This window comes from Castor canadensis, chromosome 6 (assembly GCF_047511655.1).
Source record: "Castor canadensis chromosome 6, mCasCan1.hap1v2, whole genome shotgun sequence".
NCBI classification, from domain to species: Eukaryota; Metazoa; Chordata; class Mammalia; order Rodentia; family Castoridae; genus Castor; species Castor canadensis.
In genome coordinates this window covers 17,058,657-17,083,496 of record NC_133391.1, presented here as the reverse complement: position 1 = coordinate 17,083,496, position 24,840 = coordinate 17,058,657, and the positions used below count along the sequence as shown (strand labels likewise).

The following is a 24,840-nucleotide window of genomic DNA, read 5'->3' as shown; positions in this document are numbered from 1 at the left end:
TTACTCCACCAGCCCTTTTTTGTATTGGGTATTTTTGATATAGGGTCTCACTAACTATTTTCCTGAGTTGGTTTCAAACTGCAATCCTCCTGATGTCTGCCCCCGAGTAGCTAGGATTGCAGGTGTGAACCACCAGCATCCAGCTTGTTTCTGATCAGTAAAGGATTTACTTTTTACTGAGCCATTGCCTCTTTAGAAAAGTTATTGCATTTCACAGGATAAAGGGTAGTAGCTCTCACTGGCTATACCCCACTAGGAATACCAATACCAAAGATTGCTCTCCAGTTGTGGAAATGTTTTTAGCTGAATTGAATGCATTGTTTTGGTTGTGTGCTCATGGGCATGTCTCATGACTTCTTTAATTTCTGTTCCATCGTCTGTGAAATGAGGCAGTTACACTGAGGTCTTTTCAGGATTGTAAGGTCAGTCTTGTCTTGCTTTACTGAACTCTGCCAGGATTTCTTTCTGGCATTTCTTGTACTAGCACGCACATTTCAGAGATTGCCGTGGGACACACCATAGAATAGGGCTCCAGATACCTTAGCTGAAAACAGGGTTTGGCACAGATGGTTTGTGCCCGTGAGTGAACATGGTTAAGTGACTTGGCTGCCTTCATACTGGGCTTAAGAAGCGGTTGGCCACATTATGTTTAGAGTTAGAGGTCAGGTTAAGAAAACTGGCTGGTTATTGTGGTTATCATTGTGTGCTCAGATTTCTGGGACCATGTCAGAAAATAGGCTCTAAGGGGACCTTTGATGGGATGATGTGGGGTTGTTTTCCAGCGTCAGACTCCTGCGTTCTCAGGAGGCGACCATGGCCACATGGAGTATGCGAGTGAGCTGTCCATTGTTATGACAAAATACCTGAGGCTTCTGTCCATGGTCACTTGGTCCTGTGTTCTAGGCCTGTGACAAGGCAGAACATCATGGTGGAAGTACGTGGCAGGGCAGACTGCTCACCTCATGGCAGAGAGAGAGGAAGAGGCCAGAGTCCCAATAAACCCTTCAAGGGTGACCTCAGTGACCTCACTGCCTTCTACCAGGCCCCACCTCCGTAAAAGTTCTGCCACCTCCCAGTGATGCCACAAGCTGGCAACCAAGCCTGCAACACAGGCCTTTGGGGGGACATTTGAGATTCAAACCACACTGTGGACTCTGTTAGATGCTGAGCTTCAGACTCGGGGGCTGCTTGAGATTCTAGTTCTTCCCTCTTTGGGACTGTTGTGATGGGAGAAGGCAAAGTGCAAGGTGCAGCTCCAGGTGAGTGTAGGGAGGTGAGAATTAGAAGCAAGGTAGAAATGCACCCTGGGATGTGAAGTAGCTCTATATACACTTCCAACAACCATGTCTGTAACGTAAGGAGGTGCTGATGACTGCCTATACATGTGAACTGTTTCTACCTTGCTTACACAGCATACTCACCTGAACCTGGATATGGATGGGCATAGAATGGTTGGTTAGAGTGTTCTTTTTCTTTAAAGAAAAATGTTGTCCTTCAACCCTGAGGGTTTTCTTCCCTGTACAGATGGTGGAAGAGAGTGAAGAAAGGCTCACGGAGGAGCAGATTGAAGCTCTCCTCCACACTGTCATGAGCATCCTCCCTGCAGGGCCTGAGGCTGAGCAGAAGAAAAACACCAATGATGACGTGGCAATGGATGAAGAGGACCCAGCGTAGAAGAATGCATCTGGCCCAGGCCTTCATGAAGTTAAAAGGCCCTGTGGCCATCTCCTGGACATTCAGAGGGTGGTTACTTGACTTACCCTGTATCCTAACAGGCCCAATTTCATGCTTAGTTGGGAAAATCACAGAAATGAGCTGAAAAGAAATATTTGTGCCTCAGGGAGAAGAAACATGGTGAAGGGAGGCTGAAGTGGTCAGGGCAGGAAGCTGACAAAGAGAGGACAATGACTGTGGACCCTCTAGGAAGAAGCACTTCTGTGGCCTTTGCCACAGCCGTGGGGAGGTCTGTGTACACAGATGACAGAATACTTTTAATTGGTTTCATCTGCTTTCCCAGGAGCTTCCCAAGCAGGGGCTCAGAGTGCTGTGGTTACAAGAGTCTCCTTAGATGGCTGCAAGCTCCCAGAGCAGCAAATAGTTCTCTAGGTCAAATGAACCACTGACCTTGGCTCACCTCAAGAAATTTTCTTGAGAGTAGCTATAAGAAAAGGAGATGAGGAAGAATGGACCCAGCCAACCTTCCTGGAGTCTAAAGGCTCCTTTCTCCTCTCCTCTGTTGGTATAAGTTTGTTTACTGGCTTCCTAATTAGCCTTAAATGTTAGAGGCCAGCAGAGGAGGCACTGCAGACTGAGTGACAACAGCAATAGAAATACATGCTGGCTGGCTTCTGGCACCGTGGTTTCCTGTCCTGAGAAACAGCAGCCCAGGGCAGGCGATGCCTGCAGAGACCAGGTGAGCTGCCTTTGTACCTTTAGGGGGGCACAGTTAAGTCACTTCTTGTGAACAAACTAGAGATTGGTTATAGAAATTTGAATTTACAGTTTCAAGGTTGCATCAGTTTTTTATTTTAAATTATGAAGATGATTACCACATGAAGACCTTCTTAATATTCAGCCTTTGCAAAGTTTAAAAGTTCCACACATGGTTACCATAGGTCCTCAGAATACCACCAAAATCTGACTTCCTTCATTGTTCCCTGCTTGGGGAAGACAGTGCCCATATACATTTCTTTCCCCAGTGGATGCTCATCTTGTAAGATTATTTGTTGTCAGTGCTGTTATGACTTGAGTTACTTCTGACCCCCTGTAACAGCCAGGATTTTTCAAATCCCACCCCACCCTACAAGCAGTTGGCTGTAGCTGTGCCCACCTTAACTGTACCATTTGAGGAGCAGCGGGAATCTGTTTACAGGCAACTTAGTTTTTCAGTGGTGTTGTTGGGGGATTTGAATTCAAGGCCTCACACTATGAGGTAGGCACTTTACCAGCTCATGTTCTCTTTTTAACCTAAGAGCTGGATGGTTTTTCTTGATGGATGTGGAGTTTAGGTTAATGATAGTTTCCAGATGATTGCCAGCTTGTGACATTTTACAAATCCTTGAAGAGGTTGTATTATCATAGATGGAGAGAAATAAAAGTAAACTCCGACTTAAACACTAAAATGTGTGTTTTTTTTTTTTTAAAGTTAAATCTAATTCTAAATTCTTTATTGTATTTCAAGAAAATTTTGTTTCTGTATTTGAGAGCTGAGGAGTCTGGGAACTTGCTTTTCATTTTATCTCCCTCCATGTGGTTTTAGTTTTTACTGGTTTTAGTTTTACTGGGGATGAACTGAGGGCCTTAGACTTGCTAGATGAGTGCTGTACCATTTCAGCCACACCGCCAGTCTTTTTGCTTTTAGTTTGTTTTTCAGATAGGGTCTCTCACTTTTGCCCATCCCGATCTCAGATCTTCCTCCCAAATAGCTGGGGGGATTACAGGCATGAACCACCACAACTGGCCTGTCTGTGTAATTTTAATTTTGACCATGTGATTGTCTTATTCTTTTAAAAAGAAAAAATAAGTATGTCTGTTTGCATGCTGTTCTTGTAGCTGACAAATTGCTCTAACATAGAGGCTAAGGTGCAGTCCAGACACTTACTCTGACCTTTTGGGACAGGCAGCTCTGGGATGAGCTATGGTGGGGTCTGTGGCCTGCGATGAAGGTATTGTTGAGGCCCCTTTTCTGTGATTGGACATCCTGCGATGCTTTCTTTCTTTCTTCTTTCTTTCATTTTTGGGTGGTACTGGAGGTTGAACTTAGGGCCTCAGGCTTGCTAGGTAGGCACTGTACCACTTGAGCTACTCCCAGTCCTTTTTTGTGTTGGGTATTATTCAAGATAGGGTTTCACAAACTATTTGTCTGGGGTTGGCTTCAAACCACAATCCTTCTAATCTCTGCCTCCTGAGTAGCTAGGAATGCAGGTGAGAGCCATTGGCACCCAGCCTGTGTTATTCTTAACTCACAGTCTTCTTGGTTTGCCAGCCTGAGTAAAGAGTAGACTTGTTTTTAGGACATTTCTAGGGGAAAGCTCAGATTTCCAATGCAGAGGATTTTTTTTAGTTATCCATCTTGCGGTACTTAATACTGAGCTCTTGAAAGAAGTTTTGGTATTCACCCATGTCTTTTCTTTGCGTCTTTTCCCTAAAAGTTTCATGGTAAGCTGCTGTTGCCTCACATGGCTGCCCGTTTACTTAGGAAGCAACACATCTCATCACTTTACCGACCATCATATGACATGCGGCCTTTAGGATTTGGCATCTAGTGAGAGGTGGGTGCATCATGGCGGGTTCATTTATCTCAAGGAAGAGATTTATGGTACAGTATGATGCATGGGGTTATAGAGGCTGAGATGCACCAGAAGTGCCCACAAGCTGGAGACCCAGGAAATCCCCCAAACTGGAGAGCCAGCAGTGTTTGTTAATGTGTTGGATTTTGGCCTTTCTAGCAGGTTTGTGTGTTATCATTGCTTCAGTTTGTAACTCCCTGTCAAATGCCATATTGAGCATTATCAGTAGGCTTCTTAGCTGTTTGATGAGGTGACTGTTCAGGTCCTGGGGGATTTTTAATTTATTTTTTTTAATTTTTTAAATTATTTTTTGGTGGTACTGGGGCTTGAACTCAGGTCTTCATGGTTGCTACACAGATGTTCTACCACTTGAGCCACTCCACCAGCCCTTTTTTGTGTTGAGTATAGGGTTTTACAAACTGTTTGCCTGGGGCTGATTTCAAACCAAGATCCTCCTGATCTCTGCCTCCTGAGTAGCTAGGATTATAGGCCTGAGCCCTGGCACCTGGCACCAGATACGTATGTGTTTACAAATATTTTCTTTGGGTCTGTGGCTTGTCTTTGCATTTTTCTTAAGTGTCTTTTGCAGAGACGTTTTTAATTGTAATGAACTCCAACTGAGTCCTGTTTTTCTTGTATAGATCAGCCTTTGATATTGAATCAAAAAAGTTACCACACCAAGGTCACTTAGCTTTTCTCCCATGTCATGTCCTTGTGGCTAGGTTTTTTTGTTTAGGTCTTTTTCTTCTTTTCGGGGGGGGGGGGATGTGTGTGTGTGTTTATGTGTTTATTTATTTGGGTAATGTGTGTGTGTGTGTGTGTTTGTGTTTATTTATTTGGGTAATGGGGGTGTTTAATTTTTGAGACAGTCTCACTGTGTAGCCTAGGCTGGCCTTGACCTCCTGCCTTAGGTTCCTGAATGCAGTATGAGAAGACATGCCCCACCACACCTGCTGTTCTTGTAGTTCTGTAGTTTTGCATGTACATCTTCTAGGTGTTGTACATTTTTGCATTTAGGTCTGTGATCCATTTTGAGTTAATCTTTGTAAAAGGTGTTAGGGCTGTGTATAGATTCTTTTGTTTTTTTGTTGTATATGGATATCCATTTTGTTCCAGCACCTTTTGTTGAAAAGCTGCTTTCTCCTTCAGTTTTTATTTGTTTGTTTCTTTTTGAGGCAGTGTCTTGGCTATGTAACCCAGGCTGGCCTCAAACTCAGAGTCCTCTTGCTGGGATTACAGGGATGTACTAACTCCTGGCTTCTCCATCACTTGTTTCTCCTTCTTTGTCAAAGGTCACATGGCTGTCTGTGTGGATCTATTTCTGTGCTTCATTTCTGTTCCAGACATCAGTTTGTCTATTCCTTTACCAGTGCTGTACTGTCTTGATTACTGTAGCTTTGTAGTAAGTTTTGAAGTGAATCTTCCAATCTTGTTCTCTTTTGCCTTCTGTAGTGGGGTTTTTGTTTATATTATTGAATTGTATGAGTTTCTTTTTTTAAGTTTATAATTTTTTTATTATGCTGGGTAGGGGTACATTGTGACATTTACAAAAGTTTTTACAATATTTGATTTCTTTATATATTCTGCATTCTATACCCATAGCAGGCACATGCTGTGCAATTATTTTCTATTTTGTAGGTGATCTTTCTCACTTTTGGGCTTTTCTTTTTTCTTTTTGGCAGTACTGCTGTTTTAACTCAGGGCCTCTGCTAGACAGGTACTCTTATCACTTGAGTCACACCCTCAGCCCTTTTGCTTTAGTTTTTTTTTTTTTTTGCTTTAGTTATATTTCAGGTAGGGTTTTGTTTTTGCTCAGGCTGGCATAGACCTTGATCCTCCTACCTACAGTCTTTGTTAGCTGGGATCACCGACTACTGCTATTATACCCAGCTTATTGACTGAGATGGAGTCTCAGTAGCTTTTTCCTAATCTTTAGGAGCTTTTTCCTCCTAATCTCTGCCTCTAAGGTGTCTGAGATTGTAGGTGTGAGCCACCACACCTTTTGAGCTTTAAAAAAGCATGGTTTTTAATTTTTTTGTTGTTATTAGTGCTTGCTAGGCAAGTGCTCTGCCACTTGAACCATTCCCCCAGCCCTTTTTACTTTAGTTTATTTTTCAGGTGGGCTAGCTTCTGTCTGGGGCTAGCCTTGGACTGCAATCCTTCTTTCTCTCCCTCAGTAGGATTACCCAGCTTGTTTGATGAGGATTTCAGTAACATTTTTGGCCTGGATTGGGTACCACCTCCAACCCTGCATAGCTGGCATTGCAGCATGCACCATCATAAAAAAGCATACTTTTTTATGAGTTAGTTGTAGTTGACACATACTAATTGTACGTATTTATGGAGTGCAGTGTGGTAATTTGATACACATATACAGTGTAATGATCCTCAAAGTAATTAACGTTTCTACCTTACACCATTTCTCTGTGTTCAGGGCCTACAAATTCCTTTCTTTTAGGTCTTTTCTTTTCTTTGTTTATTTACTTTTTGCAGTATTGAGGTTTGAACTCAGGGCCTATACCTTGAGCCACTCCATCAGCCCTTTTTTGTGATTTTTTTTTTTTTTTGACGTAGGGTCTCAAGTTTTTTTTTTTTTTTTTTTTTTTTGTGATATTGGGATTTAAACTCAGGGCCTACACCTTGAACCACTCCACAGCCCTTTTTTATGATAGGGTTTTTCAAAATAGGGTCCTGACTGTTCATCAAAAGAAATGGTCTCTAAACTGAAGAGAACACCCACAGAGTGGGAGAAAATATTTGCCAACTATACATCAGACAAAGGACTGATAACCAGAATATACAGGGAACTTAAAAAACTAAATTCTCCCAAAACTAATGAACCAATAAAGAAATGGGCACGTGAACTAAACAGAACTTTCTCAAAAGAAGAAATACAAATGGCCAGAAAACACATGAAAAAATGCTCACCATCTCTAGCAATAAAGGAAATGCAAATTAAAACCACGCTAAGACTCCACCTCACCCCTGTTAGAATAGCCATCATCAGCAACACCACGAAGAACAGGTGTTGGCAAGGATGCGGGGAAAAAGGAACCCTCTTACACTGTTGGTGGGAATGTAGACTAGTACAACCACTCTGAAAAAAAATTTGGAGGCTACTTAAAAAGCTGGACATCGCTCTACCATTTGATCCAGCAATACCACTCTTGGGGATATACCCAAAAGACTGTTACTCCAGAGGCACCTGCACATCCATGTTTGTTGCGGCACTATTCACAATAGCCAAGTTATGGAAACAGCCAAGATGCCCCAGCACTGACGAATGGATTAAGAAAATGTGGTATCTATACACAATGGAATTTTATGCAGCCATGAAGAAGAACGAAATGTTATCATTCGCTGGTAAATGGATGGAATTGGAGAACATCATTCTGAGTGAGGTTAGCCTGGCTCAAAAAACCAAAAATCATATGTTCTCCCTCATATGTGGACATTAGATCAAGGGCAAACACAACAATGGGATTGGACTATGAGCACATGACAAAAGCGAGAGCGCACAAGGGAGGGGTGAGGATAGGTAAGACACCTAAAAAACTAGCTAGCATTTGTTGCCCTTAACGCAGAGAAACTAAAGCAGATACCTTAAAGGCAACTGAGGCCAATAGGAAAAGGGGACCAGGAACTAGAGAAAAGGTTAGATCAAAAAGAATTAACCTAGAAGGTAACACCCACGCACAGGAAATCAATGTGAGTCAATGCCCTGTATAGCTATCCTTATCTCAACCAGCAAAAACCCTTGTTCCTTCCTATTATTGCTTGTACTCTCTCTACAACAAAATTAGAAATAAGGGCAAAATAGTTTCTGCTGGGTATTGAGGGGGTGGGGGGGAGAGGGAGGGGGCGGAGTGGGTGGTAAGGGAGGGGGTGGGGGCAGGGGGGAGAAATGACCCAAGCCTTGTATGCACATATGAATAATAAAAGAAAAATGAAAAAAAACAAAAACCAAAAACCAAAATAGGGTCCTGAGAACTATTTGCCTGGGCTGGCTTCGAACCATGATCCTTCTGCTCTCTGCCTCCTAGCTAAGACTATAGGTATGAGCCACTAGCACCCAGCCAGTCTTTTACTTTCTTGATGGTGTCCTTGCAAGAGTAGAAGTTTTAAATTTGAAATCCAATGTCACTTTTTTTTGGTTGCTTATGTTTTGGTATCATATCTCATAGTCCTTTGCCTAAGCCCAGTTTATAAATACTTGCTCGTGCTTTTTTCTAATAGTGTTATACTTTCAGCTCTCGCATTAATGTTTTCAGTCCATTGTGAGTTAATTTTTGTGTGTGGCATAGGATTCAACTTCCTGTCCAGAGTCAGGACTGAGTTCCTTATCCAGTGATAGCTTTCCTCACAGGTCTTCAGTGTGGCCTGCATTTCTACAGGACCTCTGGACTTGGTTCATGAATGCTTCAGGGGCTGGAAAACTAAATTGTGGTGGGCTCTAGCACAGTGGAGGAGTCTCGTGGAGGGCTCTTGTTCTTGGTGGTGTTCTACCTGCTGGATGATGAAGGTTTCTCCCAAAGGGTACTTGGTCCTGGTGGGGTCCTACCCACTGGCATGATGGATGAGTCCCATGGAGGGCACTTGGTATGGTGGCATCCTACTCACTAGCATGATGGAAAGTCTGGTGGAAGGCTCATGGTCCTAGCTGTCATACAGAATGGGGCTACCCAGTGGATGCTATATTTAGTCACCACTACAAATTTGAGTGTCCTCTTCACCACAGTTTGTGGAACACACGGGATATGCCATGCTCAGTGCTGGGTAGTCAAACCTCAAGTACAGCTGGTCTGTGGATAAAACAGCTTAATTGACACCAATTATGTCCTCCCCTGTAATCTATTGAGTACCCTGTCTTTGCTTAACATTCCTGAAATCTTTTTCCTTCAAATCAGTACCTATGAACAGAAAGCTTTCCTGTGGCATTAAAAAGGAAATTCAGTAGCCAGACACTGGTGGCTCACGCTTGTAATCCTAGCTACTTAAGAGGCAGACATCAGGAAGATCGTGATTTGAAGCCAGCCCAGGCAAATAGTTCTCGAGACCCTATCTTGAAAAAAAAACTATCACAAAAATGGGCTGGTGGAGTGGCTCACTTGATAGATTGCCTGCCTAGCAAGCATGAGGCCCTGAGTTCAAACCCCAGTACCGCCAAAGAAAAAGAAATGTAGGTGCTGGGGTTGTAGCTCAGTGGTAGAGCACTGGCCTTGTATGTGAGGCCTGGGTTCTGTCCTCAGCAACTGCATAAAACAAAAAAGAATGGAAAATGAAATCAGCCAGAATGATCAGTCTGGGAGACTCAGAGATCTTGTTCCTTGATAGAGACATCAAAAACAGCCTCAAGCTGCTTCACATGAGAGCTCAAGGAAGCAGTTGAAGGTCTGTAGGACAGTGACCAAGCGCAGCCCATCCAGAAGAAGCCATGTTCACAGCGGTGGAAAACTGGCAGCATTTTTGTTCATTCTTGCAGCACCACCTCCTCTTGGTCTGGAGGAGGAGACGGCACAGTTCCCAAATCCCCAAAACTGCAGGGAACAGAACAGACCTTATTCACAGTGTTTAATTATCCGAAGAGTGAAGGACTACTTTCTGTTTGCTCTAATTGGATCTCTGGGGAGGGAAAACAGTGGAATGCAACAGGCTTCACTCATAAAAGCTACAAGGAGACCTCAACCAACAGACGAAGGCCTCAGGGAGGAGCTGGGGGTCCTCGCTCCGAGAAAACAGGACTAGAGGTGTGCTCATGCTGCACAGCACCTGCTTTGCAAGCATCAAACTCTGCATTGAGGGGAATCAAAAAAGCCACATAGGCCCAAGTGAGATACGTGCTCAGCATGAGAAGGTTTAACTTCCTTGAGGCTTGGAATGTGCTCTGCTGTTTAGTGAAGGATTTCTTTGGCACAGACCCAGTCAACAAAGACTGGAAAAGGGGCTGTGTGTTGGCTTTTTTTTGAATGCTCAACTTTAAAAATAAAAATAAATAAAACAAAAAAACATTAAGACTTATAAAGAAACAGGGTAGCATGATCTATTCATAGGAAGAAAGTGAAGTGAAACTCCCCTGAAGAAATGCAGGCATCAATCTTTTTTTTTTTGGCACTACTGGGAGTTTGAACTCAGGGACTTACGCTTGCTGGGCAGTGACTCCACCACTCAAGCCACTCTGCTAGCCCCAGGCATCAATCTTAATAGACAAAAACATAAACAATTATCTGAAATGCTACAGTGCTTTAGCTCTTGAAGATATGGAAAGAAGCCATGTGCTGGTGACTCATGCCTATAATCCTAGCTACTCAGGAGGCAGAGATCAGGAGGATTGTGGTTTGAAGCCAGCCTGGACAGATAGTTCGACCATATCATATCTTGAAAAAACCCAACATAAAATAGAGCTAGTGGAATGGTTCAAGTGGTAGAGCAAAGTAAGTGTGAGACCCTGAGTTCAAATCCCAGTACCATCAAGAAAAGGAAGGAGAGAAAAAAAGGAAGGAGGGGAGGGAGAGAGAAAACATTGACAGAGAACTAAAGAAAGGAAAATCATGCATGAATACCAGCAGAAAATTTATAGGAAGGACCCAAACAAATTCTGGAGTTGAAAAATACAGTAACTAAACTGAAAAATTCAATAGAAGGACTCAACAGAAGATTTGAGGAGGCAGAAGAGAGAATTGACAAACTTGAAGATAAAACATTTGAAATTGATTTGAGGAAAAACAAAAGAAATAAAAGCAAAGGGGAATAGTTCTGAGGGAACTGTGGGACACCACAGAGGACCAAATATGCATTAGGGAAGAGACAGAAGGAGAAGGGATGGGCCAAAAACTCTACCCCACATTGAGGAAACACATGAAACTATAAATCACAAAAGCTTCATGAATTCCCAGTAAGATTAACTAAGATCTATAGCAAGAAACAGTATAATCAAACTATCAGAAAGAGAGGGGAAAAAAAAGAGAAAGGTGGCTCACTGCTGTAATCCCAGCTACTCAGGAGTCAGAAATCAGAAGGATCACAACAGGAGGATCAGGGAAAAAGGGTGACCCCCATCTCAACCAATAGCTGGGCTCAGTGGCATGCACCTATCATCCCAGGTACACAGGAAAGGTAAATAGGAACGAGGTCCAGGTCAACCTGGACTGTACTGCAAAAAAATAATTAAAAAATAAGGATTGAGGGAATGGCTCTAGTGGTAGAGCTCCTGTTTAGCAAGCACAAAGTCCCGAGTTCAAAATCTAGTCCACAAAAACAAAACAAAACAAGCCTCTGAACTAAATCTTGACTGTTGAATGGATATTAGCTTTGCATATGGGTTGAATTATGTTGTATTTCTCACAAAAAGGATATGCTAGAGTCCTAACTCTAAAGTGCCTCAGAATGTCGCCTCACTTGAGGCAGCCTTTTTGTTGCTGTTTGTTTTTTTAGAGTGGTAATAAAATTAAAGTGAAGTCATTTGGATGGGCCCTTAATTCAATATGACCGATTTCCTTCAAGTGTGTGTGTCGGGGGGGCTTGGGACAGAGATGCCTTGAACAGAGAGATGCACATGCAGAAGACAGGCCTGGAATGGTTCAACCCTGTGGAGACCTGTAAATTGGTGAATGCAATTGGTTTTGGATTTCAGCCTCCAGTCTGTGAAGCAATAATTTCCTGATTTTTATTAAAAGAAAAAAAAATCTAAGCATTTAAGCCTAGCATTCCTGGTCATTTGTCATCTAGCTTCCAAGAAAATTTCCAAGTTATATCAATTTCTTGCAAAACCCTCCATTCCATCTGTGATATTATGATAGATATTTTGGTTTTCGTCTGTGGTTCTTGGCTTATAAATATGACCTTCTTGTCCTTGGCTCCTGAAGCAGCTTCTGAACAACTTTAGAATGATAAAAGTGAAAACTGTTTTGTTTGGTTTTGTTTTTTTGAGAGAGGGTCTCCCTGTGTAGTCCAGGCTGGTCTTGAACTCATGATCCTCCTACCTCAGCTTCCCGAGTACTGGGAACAAAGGCGTGTGCCACAATACCTAGCTAAAGGCAGTCTTTTGTTACACTATTGGGGTGGTTTAGACCTTAGAAAACAGAATCCAGCCCTTTTCTTCTCTCTTTCCATCTTCTCTTTCTCCCCAAGGAAGAACAAAAGAAACTAGAATCAGTTTGTTTTTTAAATCACTGGTTTGAACCACAGTGCTTAGGGTCTTGCACTTCCTAGGCAGGTGCTCTTACCTTACCACTTGAGCCAGTCTGCCAGCCTGTTTTTTTTTTTTTTTGTGACGGGTTTTTTGAGATAGGGTCTCACAAACTGTTTGCCCAGGCTAGCCTTGAACCGCAATCCTCCTGATCTCTGCCTCCTGAGTAGCTGGGATTACAGGTGTGAGCCACCGGTGCCCAGCTTCAAGTATCCAAATTCTAACTCCAGGTGTGGCTTCTCTGGAAAGACTTTCCTGATCTCTGTATGCTGAGCTGTTCCTGCTAAATATTGGACAATCTTGTTTATTAGTTGTAAGGGATGCTTGGTTCTGGGGTGCTTTGTTGACATTTACCTTGCCCTGTTAGAGAAATCCAGAAGCCACCCTCCATTACAATTCCATCCTGTTCATTAGCAAGTCACTTCAGTTTTATGTCCACATGGGATTGTCTGAGAAAACAATGACTAGATAACTTGGTTTGAAATAATCATGGTTTTTTTTTATTTGTTTTTTGATGATATTAAAAGGGCAGCCACCCTTGAGCTTGAGATCCTCCTGCCTCAGCCTGGGAAGTTGAGATTGTGGATATGTGCTGCCACATAGAATAATTTAGAAATAATCTTAACTTTATTGTGCAATAAAACACAGATGGAGCCAGGCGTCAGTGGCTTTGCACTTACAAAGCAGGCGCTCTTTCACCTGAGCCACACCTCCAGCCCAGCTGGGGTTTTTTTGAGACAGGGTCTCCTTTTGCTGCCCAGGCTGACCTGGAATTCACAGTCCTCCTACTCCTGAGTGTTGGGATATACAGGTGTGTATCGCCATGCCCGACTTACTTTATTTTTAAACTACTTTATTGAGATATGATGACATACAAAAAGCTGTACTATACCAAGTGTGATGGTACATGCCTGTATTCCCAGCACTCAGGAGGCTGAGGCAGAAGGATCACGAGGTCAGGGCCTGCCTGAGCTGCATAGTATAGCAAGACACTGTCTCAAAAACAAACAAAAAACCCAAATGGGCTGGAGGCATGGCTCAAGTGGTAGAGCGCCTGTCTAGCAAGCATGAAACCCTGAGTTCAAACCCCAGTACCACAAAAAAATTAATAAGTTTAATAAAATGGAATGGTAGGTAACAGTTTTGAGCTATTTTGTAGGCCTTATTTCTGATGTCCTAACATTACATTAAAGAGGTGCTATGTTGCTGTGTATTTTCTTTATTTCATAATAACGTTGTATGATATTAGACCTCTGTCATTTTCTCCTAGTCCTTTTTATGTGAAATTAGTTTTCTGGAACTTCAGGAACTCTGCAATTCAATATATATATATATATATATATATATATATTTTTTTTTTTTTTTGGTAGGACTGGGGTTTGAACTCAGGGACTTATGCTTGCAAAGCAGGTGCTCTACCACTTGAGCCACACCTCCAGTCTCAATATATTTTTTTAACTCAGTAGATTTCCCTGTTTTGTTTTCAGATAATATTTAAAAATGTGATGGCTGCTGACTCTGTTTCCCTCCACACTGTCATCTACATCAATAGGATTGGAAAAGGCCACCTGTTTTTAGCAATTTTTTTTTGTTTTTTTTTCAGGCATGGTTTCACTATGTAGTCCAGGCTGGCCTGGAATGCATGATTTTCCTTCCTCAGCTTCCTGAAATGCTGGGATTACAGGCATGTATCACCACATCTGGCCAGCCACTAGTTTTTTAAATTACATTTTGTTGGAATACAGCCATGTATTGTTTTGTTTTTGGCAGTACTGGGGTTTGAACCAAGGGCTCTGCACTTGCTAGGCAAGCACTCTACCTCTTGGGCCCACCTTCCGCCTGAGTCCTTTGCTTTTAATTTGTTTTTCACAGAGTGTCTCATGTTAATTTTGCCCAGGCTGGACTTGAACTTGAGATTCTTCTACCTGTGCCTCCTGAGTATCTGAGATTACAGGCATACTCCACCATACCCAGCTCCCCGTGTTCATTCTTTTATGTGTTGCTTATGACTACTCTCAGGCAAATCAGCAGAATTAAAGGAGTCAGATAAAAACATACACTACTGAACCCTTTAAAACCCTCAACTAGATGTTTTCGTCTTTTGTCTGAGTGGTCCTGTTCTTGGTTTTGATATCACTCCGGTAGTTTCTTCTCAGCATGGGGTCCTGTAGTGGAAGGAGCCGACACCAGTCAGTACAATGGTAAGTTTTCTGTGATGGCGCAACTGGCACAGACCTCGCCGCAAGCCCTGCACCCTCATCCGCACTCCTTTTACATATACATAACGTAAAACTTACCATTTTCTCCATTCTTAGCTGTTCCGTTCAGTAGCAGAAAGCACATTCACAGTGATTGGGCTTCTGTGCTGTTGCTGGGATTGGAAGAAATAAAACATGCAATTGAAGTGGAAGCAAAAAAACAAAAAAAAAAAAAAAAAAGAAAGCACATTCACAGAGTTTTGCAGCCATCACATTGTATTTCCAGAAGTTTTCATCAACTCAAAATAAAGCTCTGTGTGCAGGGAAACAGTAACTCTTCCCATCCCCAGCCCCTGGTAAATTGTATGGTCATCCTCATGACTTTGCCTATTCTAGATCCCTCATAGAAATGGACCATCTACCCATCTGTGTCTGGCTTATTTCACTGAACATGGTATTTTCAGGCTCATGCATGTTGTAGCATTATCCTAATTTCATTCCTTTTTTATGGGTGAGTAATATTCCATTGTACCCGTTTGCCATTCATCAGCTGATGGACACGTAACTTGTTTCCACCCTTTGGCTATTTAAGATGCTGCTGCTGTGAATGCGGGCATACACAAATCTGTTTGAATTCCTGCTTTGACTTCTGTTTAGTACATATGTAGGAGTGAATTGCTGGATCATGTGGTAACACTTTGGGTTTTAACTTTTTTTTTTTGCAGTACTGAGATTTGAACTCAGCACCTCACATTTGCTAGGCAGGCCCCCTACCACTTGAGCCACTCTACCAGCCCTGTGTTTAACTTTTTCAGGACTTGCCAAACTGTTTCCCCCGGTAGTTGCACCATTTTTCAGCAGTGCATGACATAGCTCCACCTCCTTGCCAGCACAGGCTATTCATTTTCCTGGGGTTTGTTTCTGTGGGCTTTTTTTTTTTTTTTCTCTTTGATGCTAGAGTTTGAACTCAGGGCTTTCACCTTGAGCCACTCCACCAGCCCTATTTTTGTGAAGGGCTTTTCAAGATAGGGTCTTTCAAACTATCTGCCCAGGCTGGCTCCGAACCATCATCCTCCTGATCTCTGCCTCCTGAGTGGCTAGGACTACAGGCATGAGCCATTGGCACCTGGCTTGTTTGTGTTTTTATAGCAACCGTCTTGGTGGGTGGGAAGTGCTACTTCACTGGGCTTTGGATTTACATTTCCCAGGTGATTAGGTTGAGCACTTTTTCATGTCCTTACTGGCCACATGTGTACCTTCCTCAGGGAAACATCTATTCAAATCTATATTAGTTCCATTTTCTGTTCCCAATGATAAAATACACAGAGTGGGCAAATTATAGAGAAAAGGGCTTCATGCCTGTAACCCTAGCTAGTTGGGAGGCTGACATTGGGAGGATCATGGTTCAAGGCCAGCCTGGGCAAATAGTTAATGAGAACCCCCCGATATGGTAAGTAATCAGAGCAAAATGGACTGGAGGTATGGCTCAGGTAGTAGAGCACCTGCCTTGCAAGCACAAAGCCCTGAGTTCAAATCCCAGTCCCACCAAAAACCAAAAAACTTTATTTTGACTTGGTTTGGTTCAGGTCTTAGGCAAGAGACATTTGATGATCGCCTTCCTGCTGTAGAGGTGTGGTGTGGCCTATCACATGGTAAGGCAGGAGATGCATGTAAGTGTCCTCTGGTCTCTGCCTTTTACAAGGCCACCATGAGTCACTCATGGGGCTCACCCTGATGACCTTACCTAACCCCACTCACCTCCCTACGGCCCTACATCCAAACACCATAGTCGGATTAAGTCTTCACCCTCTCAGTACCTTGCAGTGGAGATTAAACTCCAATGTGAGTTTTGGGGGGGAGGGGAGATGAGCCATGTTCAAACCACACCAAGTTCCCTTGCCTCTTTTTTTGATGCCAGTGGGGTTTGAACTTGGCTTTATGGTTGCAAAGCAGGCACTGTGCTGCTTGAGCCACACCCTCAGTTCATTTTGCTCTGGTTATTTTGGAGATAATGTCCTGAGAATAATTGCCTGGGCTGGCCTCAAACCTCGGTCCTCCCGATCTCAGCCTCCCAGGTAGCTAGGATTACAGGTATGAGCTACCAGCACCCAGCAGTCACAGAGTTTTAGGAGTTTTTTTGCTTTTTTTTTTTTTTCCTAGTTCTTTGTTTTTGAGACAATCTCAAATTGTAGCCCACGCTGGCCTCAAACTGTTAAACCTCTTGCCTCTCTGCATCCTAAGTGCTGGGATTACAGGTATGCACTAATGCACCTGACATGGTTGGTTGGTTTTGGAGGGCACTGTGGTTTGCACTCAGGGCTTCACACTTGCTAGGCAGGTGCTCTACCACTTGAGCCATTCCTCCAGCCCTTATTTTTGAGACAGGGTCTCATTGTCTTGCCAAGGCTGGTCTTGAGCTCCTGACCTCCAGTGATCCTACAGCCTCAACCTCTCAGCACTAATACTTCAGGTGTGCATCACTGACCTGTGCTCCTATTTTGTTTTTTTTTGGATGGCTCCTATTTTTGACCAGTTGCCATTTCCAGGAATGACAGTAGGGGTTTCCCATGATTATCCTTGTGTCACTAATCAAGAAGCTGAAGCCAGTAGGGTAAAACAGTGGCCCAAGCACTCACAGCCAGCAAGCTGTAGAATCGGGGGCACAGACCCCCACACTGTCTGCTTCAGAGCCAGAGCCCATGGCCAAAGCTTGGGACCCGGGGTATCAGGTCTGTTGGGCACCTATTAACAATGCTCCTTCCTGTGGTCCCCAAACATCGCCTGACCAGGAAGCGGCAGGGCAGGCCGACTTGGGGGCAGTCATGAGTGTTCTCCAGGCAGAAATCCATTCCCTGATAGCAACAGCTATGTGACTGGTCCTCCGTTTGAAACTTCGTGAGTCAGTAAATTTCTGCAGTGTCCTCAGGCCTAGTGGGCCAGTGGCTGTGTTCACAGAGCCAGAAGTCCCAAATTGTCCTTGTCTTGCTAAGCTGGCAAATTCTGGGTTAAACACTCCTGTTCTCCCCCATGGGGCCTCAGCTGGGAGGACAAGAACATAGGCAGGGCGGGGTCCTGGGGCCAGGAGCCAGCGTCCTGAGTCATAAGAGGACAAGGAGTCAGAGCCCAGGCAGGGCACGCTGAGTTAGAGCAACTGGATGAAAGCCACAGTCTGAAGTGAGGCTCTAGAGGAAGTCACCAGATGTGGACAAGGTCACGGGAGGGAACTGCAGTCAGGATGGGAGCTGAGAACAAGCCCAGCAAGGCTGGAGCACATGGCCTGGGGAGGAGCTGAGTATGGACCAGAGAGCTCCAGAGCTGCAGGCCTGATCCCCAGGCCCCATTGCCTGAGCCAGGAAGGTGGGCCCAAGCCTAGAGGTGCACAGGGCAGCAGTGGTCATCAGCAGCAGTGCCCCCCGGAGAAGGCTCCATGGTGGGCAAACAACTCTCCACCTGCAGTGGTCATTTCCAGCAGGCCTATAAGAGACGCTCAAACTGCTTTTGCTGAAAAGCACTGACACCTGATTTGGGCCCATGAATTAGCTAAAAACAGGAGAAGCTTGGCATCCCTGCTTCCCTTTTGTATCTGTCTTTGCTCTAAGCCATTCTCTTTGCAGTCACTTTGCAATCACCTTGGACTACAGAAAGGACAGGACTGATGACATCTTCATGACAAGGGACTGAAACTTCCCATAAGGAACAGTGGGGACTTGCAGGACAGACGCCCCTCCAAATGAGGACAATGACCTGTAATGATGAGGCTGCACCTGGAGCAGGAGCGATCATCTCTTGGGAACTGATGGCTCCCCTCAAGTGATGACAGTGATGACATCTCCTCCGGAACCCCTCTGGGAACCCTTGGACTGAGACAATGGTCAACCAGACCACACCTGTGACTGGGACTGTTTAACTATGCAGACCTTTGTCCCCGGCCCCCAGTTCTTTGTCTACTTAAACCTATAGCTCACGTCTGTACCCCGAAGATGACTGAAGATGGGCTGAGTGCTAACCCTGCCACTTTCCACGGTATGTCCCGAGCCGTGTCATAAACTTCCTTTCCCTGCCTTCACCGGGCCTCTATTTGGTGTTTAGGGGTGGGTGGGCGGACCTGCATACGGAATCTCAGGAGTTTGGGCCTTGGATCCAATGCTCGGGTTTCAGGTCCACCTCAATTCCTGGGGTCCCTGGCCCAGCCCCTCCTGTGCGGTAACTCCTCACTCAGCCTTTCTGGCTGCAAACTCCATTCTCCAATACCCTTGCTCTCAGAAACTCTCTTCTTTTTCTTTTTGGCAGTCCTGGGATTTGAACTCAGGGCTTTACACTTGCCAGGCAGGCACTCTACTGCTTGAGCCATGCCTCCAGCCCTCTCTGAAACTATGTAATATTTTTTCTCTTTATTTGGAAATGTCACACTTACAAAATAAAAGTAGACAACAAAAAATAAATGCACATTTTCTCCCTGAATCATCTAAAAATGGATTATTAAATAGTTTGTGGCCCTCTATTTCTAAATACTCTGCTACATAATTATTGCTATTTATTTCTACCTCGTTTCTCAGCAGTGTGGGGAAGCCATGCATGTATTGTGCTATCGAAATCACCCCTGAATCCGGGCACTGGTGGCTCACGTCTGTAATCCTAGCTTCTCAGGAGGCAGAGATCAGGAGGATTATGGTTCAAAGCCAGCCCAAGCAAACAGTTTGCAAGACTCTACCTCAAAAAATACCCATCACAAAAAAGGGTTGGTGGAGTAAGTATGAGCCCCTGAGTTCAAACCTCCGTGCTGCCAAAAAAACAAACAAAAAAATCACCCCCGAATTAGCATCCAATAGTGATCCTTGCCTTACTGAATCTTTTGTTTTGTTTTGTTTTTTGACACAGGGTCTCACTATGGAGCCCAGGCTGGCCTCGGACTCAAGATCCTCCTGCCTCAGCCTCCTGAGTGCTGGGATTACAGGCATGAACCATCATACCTCACTGAGCCCTGATTTCTATTAATGCTGAGTGGTACTAGAGATCAAGTTCAGAGCTGTAGGTATCAGTGGTACTGGAGAGTCTTTGCTTCTTGGCTCTTTCAGATGGCAAAGCTAAGAAATATATGCATATGTGGACATGTGGACACTTATTTGCACATTCCCACATGCATGTGATACATTCATATGTATGTGTGTGTGATTAATTCCCACTGACTCCTCCCCATAGGACTAGTCTTTTGCCTTTTGTATATCTCTCCTTCCTCAGTGAGAATTCTGATTTCCAACTGTATCAACACTGTATCAGTCAGACTTTTTGTCTCTGTGACAAAAATACCTAAGAAAACAACTTAAGGCAGGGAGGATTCATGTTTTGTTTTTCTTTGTTGTTGCGGTTCTGGCATTTGAACTTGGATTACACCTTGAGCCACTCCACCAGCCCTTTTTTGTGTTGGGTTTTTTTGAGATAGGGTTTCATGAACTATTTGCCTAGTCTGACTTTGAAACGTGATCCTGATATCTGCCTCTTAAGTAGTGGGATTACAGGTATGAGCCACCAGCTCTGAGTTGAGGATGATTTATGTTGACTCTTGTTTTCAGAGGTTTTGGTCCAAGATCAGCTGGATCCATTGCTTTGGGCCTAAGCGGGGGCAGAGTATCATGGCAGCTACAGCGTATGACAGAAGCTGCTACCTCATGACTTCCAGGAAGCAGAGAGGGATGAGGAGGGGCAGGGGACAAGACCCAGCTTTCCAGGGTTCACCCCAGTCACCTACTTACTCTAACCAGGCCCCACTTCTGCCTTTCACCACCTCCCATTTATACCATCAAGTTATGACTCCATCAAGAGGTTCATCCACTGATGAGGTCAGGCCCCTCTGGATCCAGCCACTTCCCAAAAGCCCATTAGCTGGGACTAGCCTTCAACACATGAGCCTGTGGGGACATTTCATGTTCAAACCATAACAAGTGCACTAACTCAGCTCTGTATTACATCTAGCAGATTCTGAGGTGCTTTTCCCATACTGTTAAAACAGACTTATTAAAAAGTCCGGCTGGAGATGGGGCTCAGTGGTAGAACAGTTCCCTAGGGTGCAAGAAGCTTGCTAGTAATGCCAACAATAAAACAAAAAAATTAAAGAGTTCAGAATTTGTTCCCAATTCTTCTCCCTCCCCACCATCTCTCGTCTCCAGTTGTGGGGGTGTAGTCAAACCCTCTGTTAAGTTCCTGGAATTTGTTCTGTTTTTTTTCTCCTTTCAGTGTGGTTATGGAACTAATTTGAAATAAAATTAGTTTCATTGTCTTCAGTTATGCTTTCAGTGTTTGTTTAACTTTCTTCCCATTCTTACTGGTTTATGGAGTTTTTGAGTGTGTGGGATATCGTCACACCTTCAAAACTAAAAACTGTTTAAAATAAACTGGGCATGGTAGCTCACAACTGTAATCCCTCCTACTCAGAAGGTGGAGATCAGGACAATCATGATTCAAAAAGTTAGGAAGACCCCATCTCAACCAATAAGTTGGCATGGTGGTGTGTGCCTGTCATTCCTGCGTAAATAGGAAGATTGTGCCTAGCCCAGAGCATGCATAAACACGAGACCTTGTTTTTCCTTGAGAATGGCTCAAGTGGTAGAGCACCTGCCAGCATGTGCAAGGTCCTGAGTTCAAACTCCATTGCCACCAAAAGCTCTGTTATGCCATAGTTTAGTCAAGCACTGTTGTCTGCTTGGACATTTAGTAGTTTGCCACTCTACCAGTCCAACAGTTTACAAATATTGTAATGAATAACCTGTGCATATGTACTTTTGGAGTAAAGACTTATCTTCAGGAAAGTGAGATTTGTAGGTCAAAGAGTATGTCGATGTTCTTTTGTTGTTGTTTTTGTTTACTTTTATTTTTTTTGTTTTATTATTCATATGTGCTATTTTTTTATCTTTTTGGTGGGGCTGGGATTTGAGCTCAGAGCTTCCCACTTGCAAAGCAGCTACTCTACTACTTAACTCACACCTCCAGTCCATTTTGCTCTGGTTATTTTGGAGATAGGGAGTCTCACAAACTATTTGGCTGGGACTGGCCTCAAACTGAGATCCTCCTGAGCTCAGCCTCCCAAGTAGTTTGAAAAAAGGAAGGAAGGAAAGGAAAGAAGGGAGAAAAGGAGGGAAAGAACTCACAAGTGATAAAGGAACTGCCTAGGAGGTACAAGGCCCTTAGTTCAAACTCTGGGACCACCCAAAATAGATAAACAGATAAAGAAACACTAGAGTGGCTTCTGGACAGGGAGAGAGTGCTGTATCCTGGAGTCACCTGGTTCTGTGCAATAATTTCAGTGCTGAAGAGCTTTGTAGAGTCCCTTTTCAAAAGTCTCGAACATTCCACAGCTGGTCTAGTTCAGGGTTTCTCCATGTCAGAACCACAGATTATCTCCAGCTGGATGGTTCTTTGTGGTTGGGGCCCTCATAGGCATTGTGAGTTCAGCAGCACTCCTGGCTCTGTGACTACACAGTAAATACCCTCCCATTTGGAGCAAGAGTGGCAAGGGCACCGCAGGCTGTTGTCCACTGACATAAGCCCCTTTCTACTCAAAAGTATAGACCCCAGACCAACAGCACAGGGGGCATCTCATCCAGGGGCTTGTTAGAAATACAAATTGTCAAGCCAGCCCTAGACCTGCTGAGCAAGGATCCACATTTTAAGTCTGCTCCTGTGAGGCCCTGGGTTTGATCTCCAGCACTGCAAAACAAAGCAGCAAAGAGAATTGGCGTTTGCCCAGATGTGGAGCGCATGCACAATAAAGCCGAATGCCTTGTTCTACCACAACCTGCAGAACATGGCCCCTAAGTGACTCCCAGGAAGTGACATTCTTTAACGTAAAATGGGGGCAAAAATTAAGGGTGTAACCTGGCCTTATTGGTACTGTTTAGTTTAGCACCAGTCTTTTTTTTTTTTTTTTTTTTTTTTTGGTAGTACTGGGATTTGGATTCGGCCCCGTGTTTTCTAGAAATGTGCTCTACCGCTCGAGCCATGCCCCTTTTTGCTTTGGTTATTTTTTGACTAGGATCCTGCTTTTTGTCTGGGCAGGCAGGGACCATGGTCCCTTAGTGCTTTCCATGTAGCTGGGATGACAGGTGCACCCCACCACACCCAGCCATTGGTTGAGATGGAGTCTCACAAACTTTTTGCCTGGGTTGGCCTTTAATTGCAGTCCTTCTGATCTTTGCCTCCCATGTAGCTATGATTGCAGGCTTGAGCCACCATGTCTGGCCCCAGAACCCTGTGTCAAAGAACATGGTCTCCAGAGCTTCTGATTTGATTGGTTGAGAATGGAGTCCTCACCTGGGCATGGTAGCACACAGCTCTAATCCCAGGACTCAGGAGGCAGAGGCAGGAGGATCATGAATTCCAAGACAGCTACAACTATGTAGAGAGACTCTGTCTCACAAAAAAATCCAAAACCCAAAACCAAAAACCCCACCAGAATGGGAGTCTGGGATCTATGAATTGTGAAGTCTCTCTCCAGGTGATTGATCTGACAGCACTGTGAATTTAGCTGCCACATATGAAATCATTCTTTTTTTTTTTTTTGTAGTTCTGGGGCTTGAACTCAGGACCTATACCACCAGCCATTCCACCAGCCCTCTTTTTGTGATGAGTTTGGGTCTCGAGAACGATTTGCCAGAGCTGGCTTCACCACAATTCTCTCGATCTCTGCCTCCTGAGTAGTTGGGATTACAGGTGTGAGCTGCCGGCATGAAATCAATTTTTAATTGGCAGATCTTTGGTGAAGGAAGTGAGCTTCCTGTTTTAGAAGCACAGGGGACATGGAGGCAGACTCTTCTCTGGCCTGCAAACTGGAGCACCATGGTCTCTGTGGACACGGCCAGTTGCGGGACTCCCCTCTCCTACATGGAGGGACTGGGACCTGGCACTGCACCTTGCATCTCATACACCCCTGCGGAGAGTCTGGCCACCCAGCCCAGGCCTGGCTTTCCTTCCAGGCCTGTTGTATTCCTGTGTGTCCTCAGATGAGAGTGGCTGGAAAAACTGAGAGGACAATGTTTCTTGGAGAGCAGTCTGGCCTACTTCAGCATTAATGATGAAAATGTGTCCTCATGTGGCACTTCCCCAGCAGAGAGCACATTTCTGGATGATTTTAACTCATCAGTTCAGTTGGGAAATTCTCCAGGTCCTATCGTCAGTTTTTTTTTTTTTTTTTTTTTTTGTACTGGGACTTTAACTCAGGGCCTTGTGCTTGCTAGGCAGGTGCTGTACCACCTGAGCCACACCACCAGCCCTTTTCTGCTTTAGCTATTTTTCAGATTGGGTCTATCTGAAAAAGCCCTGATTTTTGCCAGGGCTGCCTTTAGATTGCCATCCTCCTACTCATGCTTCTTGTGTAGCTGGGATCACAGGCATGTCCCACCATGTCTGGCTTATTGGTTAAGATGGTATCTTGTTAACTCTTTTGCCTGGGTTGGCCTTGAACCTTGATCCTCCTCATCTCCATCTCCTGCAAGTTTGGGGTTACAGACATGAGCCAGCACACCAGACCCTATCCTCAGCTCTCGAGAGCTTGATTCTTTTCCTCCCAGAGAATGCAATGCAGACACCATTGTCTAGAGGGCTCTGTATCTAAATATCTATCCTCTACCTACCTGCCTACCTACCAACCTACCTGTCTATCTGTCTGTCTGTGTATCTACCTATCATCTATCTACATACCAACCTATCTATCTTGCCATCTATCTTACCTATCTACTTATCTGTCTATCTACCTACCTACCTACCTATTTATCTATCTATCTATTTATCTGTCTGTCATCACCATCATTATCTGGTTAAAACAGTTGTAGAGATATTTATATCATCAAATATTATAAGCTCGATTTAGAAAGTCTGGAACACAATAAAAACTTTTAGAACCCTGTTACAGTTTAGTGGCCAGGTCCTTCTTGGAGCTGTCGGGGAACACAGAGACAACTGAGAGCAGCAGAGTCTCAGGAAATTTGACAGATGTCATTTTGCTTCTCATCCCACAGGAGAAGACCATGTAACATTCTAAGTCCTGCATCAGGAATGCAGTTTCTCAGAGTCTCCAGGGTCTTCTACATAGTTTGACATGTGACAAGTAACTAGGTTCCATATGAGAGGCATGTGACTGAAGCTAACGATTCACCGCTAATCACTTCCACTTATCTGT

The 24,840-nt window shown here is 44.2% G+C and overlaps 2 protein-coding genes across 6 annotated transcripts in view; both read left to right on the top strand.

The window, feature by feature from the left end:
- Positions 1–3,114, top strand: part of Crcp (CGRP receptor component) — a 28,951-nt gene extending 25,837 nt beyond the window's left edge. For all 5 annotated transcript variants that reach the window (XM_074075783.1, XM_020167397.2, XM_074075782.1 and 2 more), the window contains one exon: positions 1,525–3,114. In XM_074075783.1, the coding sequence (XP_073931884.1) occupies positions 1,525–1,674 (150 nt within the window). In that variant the 3' untranslated portion in view covers positions 1,675–3,114. The remainder of the gene's footprint in view (positions 1–1,524) is intronic.
- Positions 1–24,840, top strand: part of Tpst1 (tyrosylprotein sulfotransferase 1) — a 153,805-nt gene that overhangs the window by 25,778 nt on the left and 103,187 nt on the right. The gene's annotated exons all lie outside the window — the stretch shown is intronic.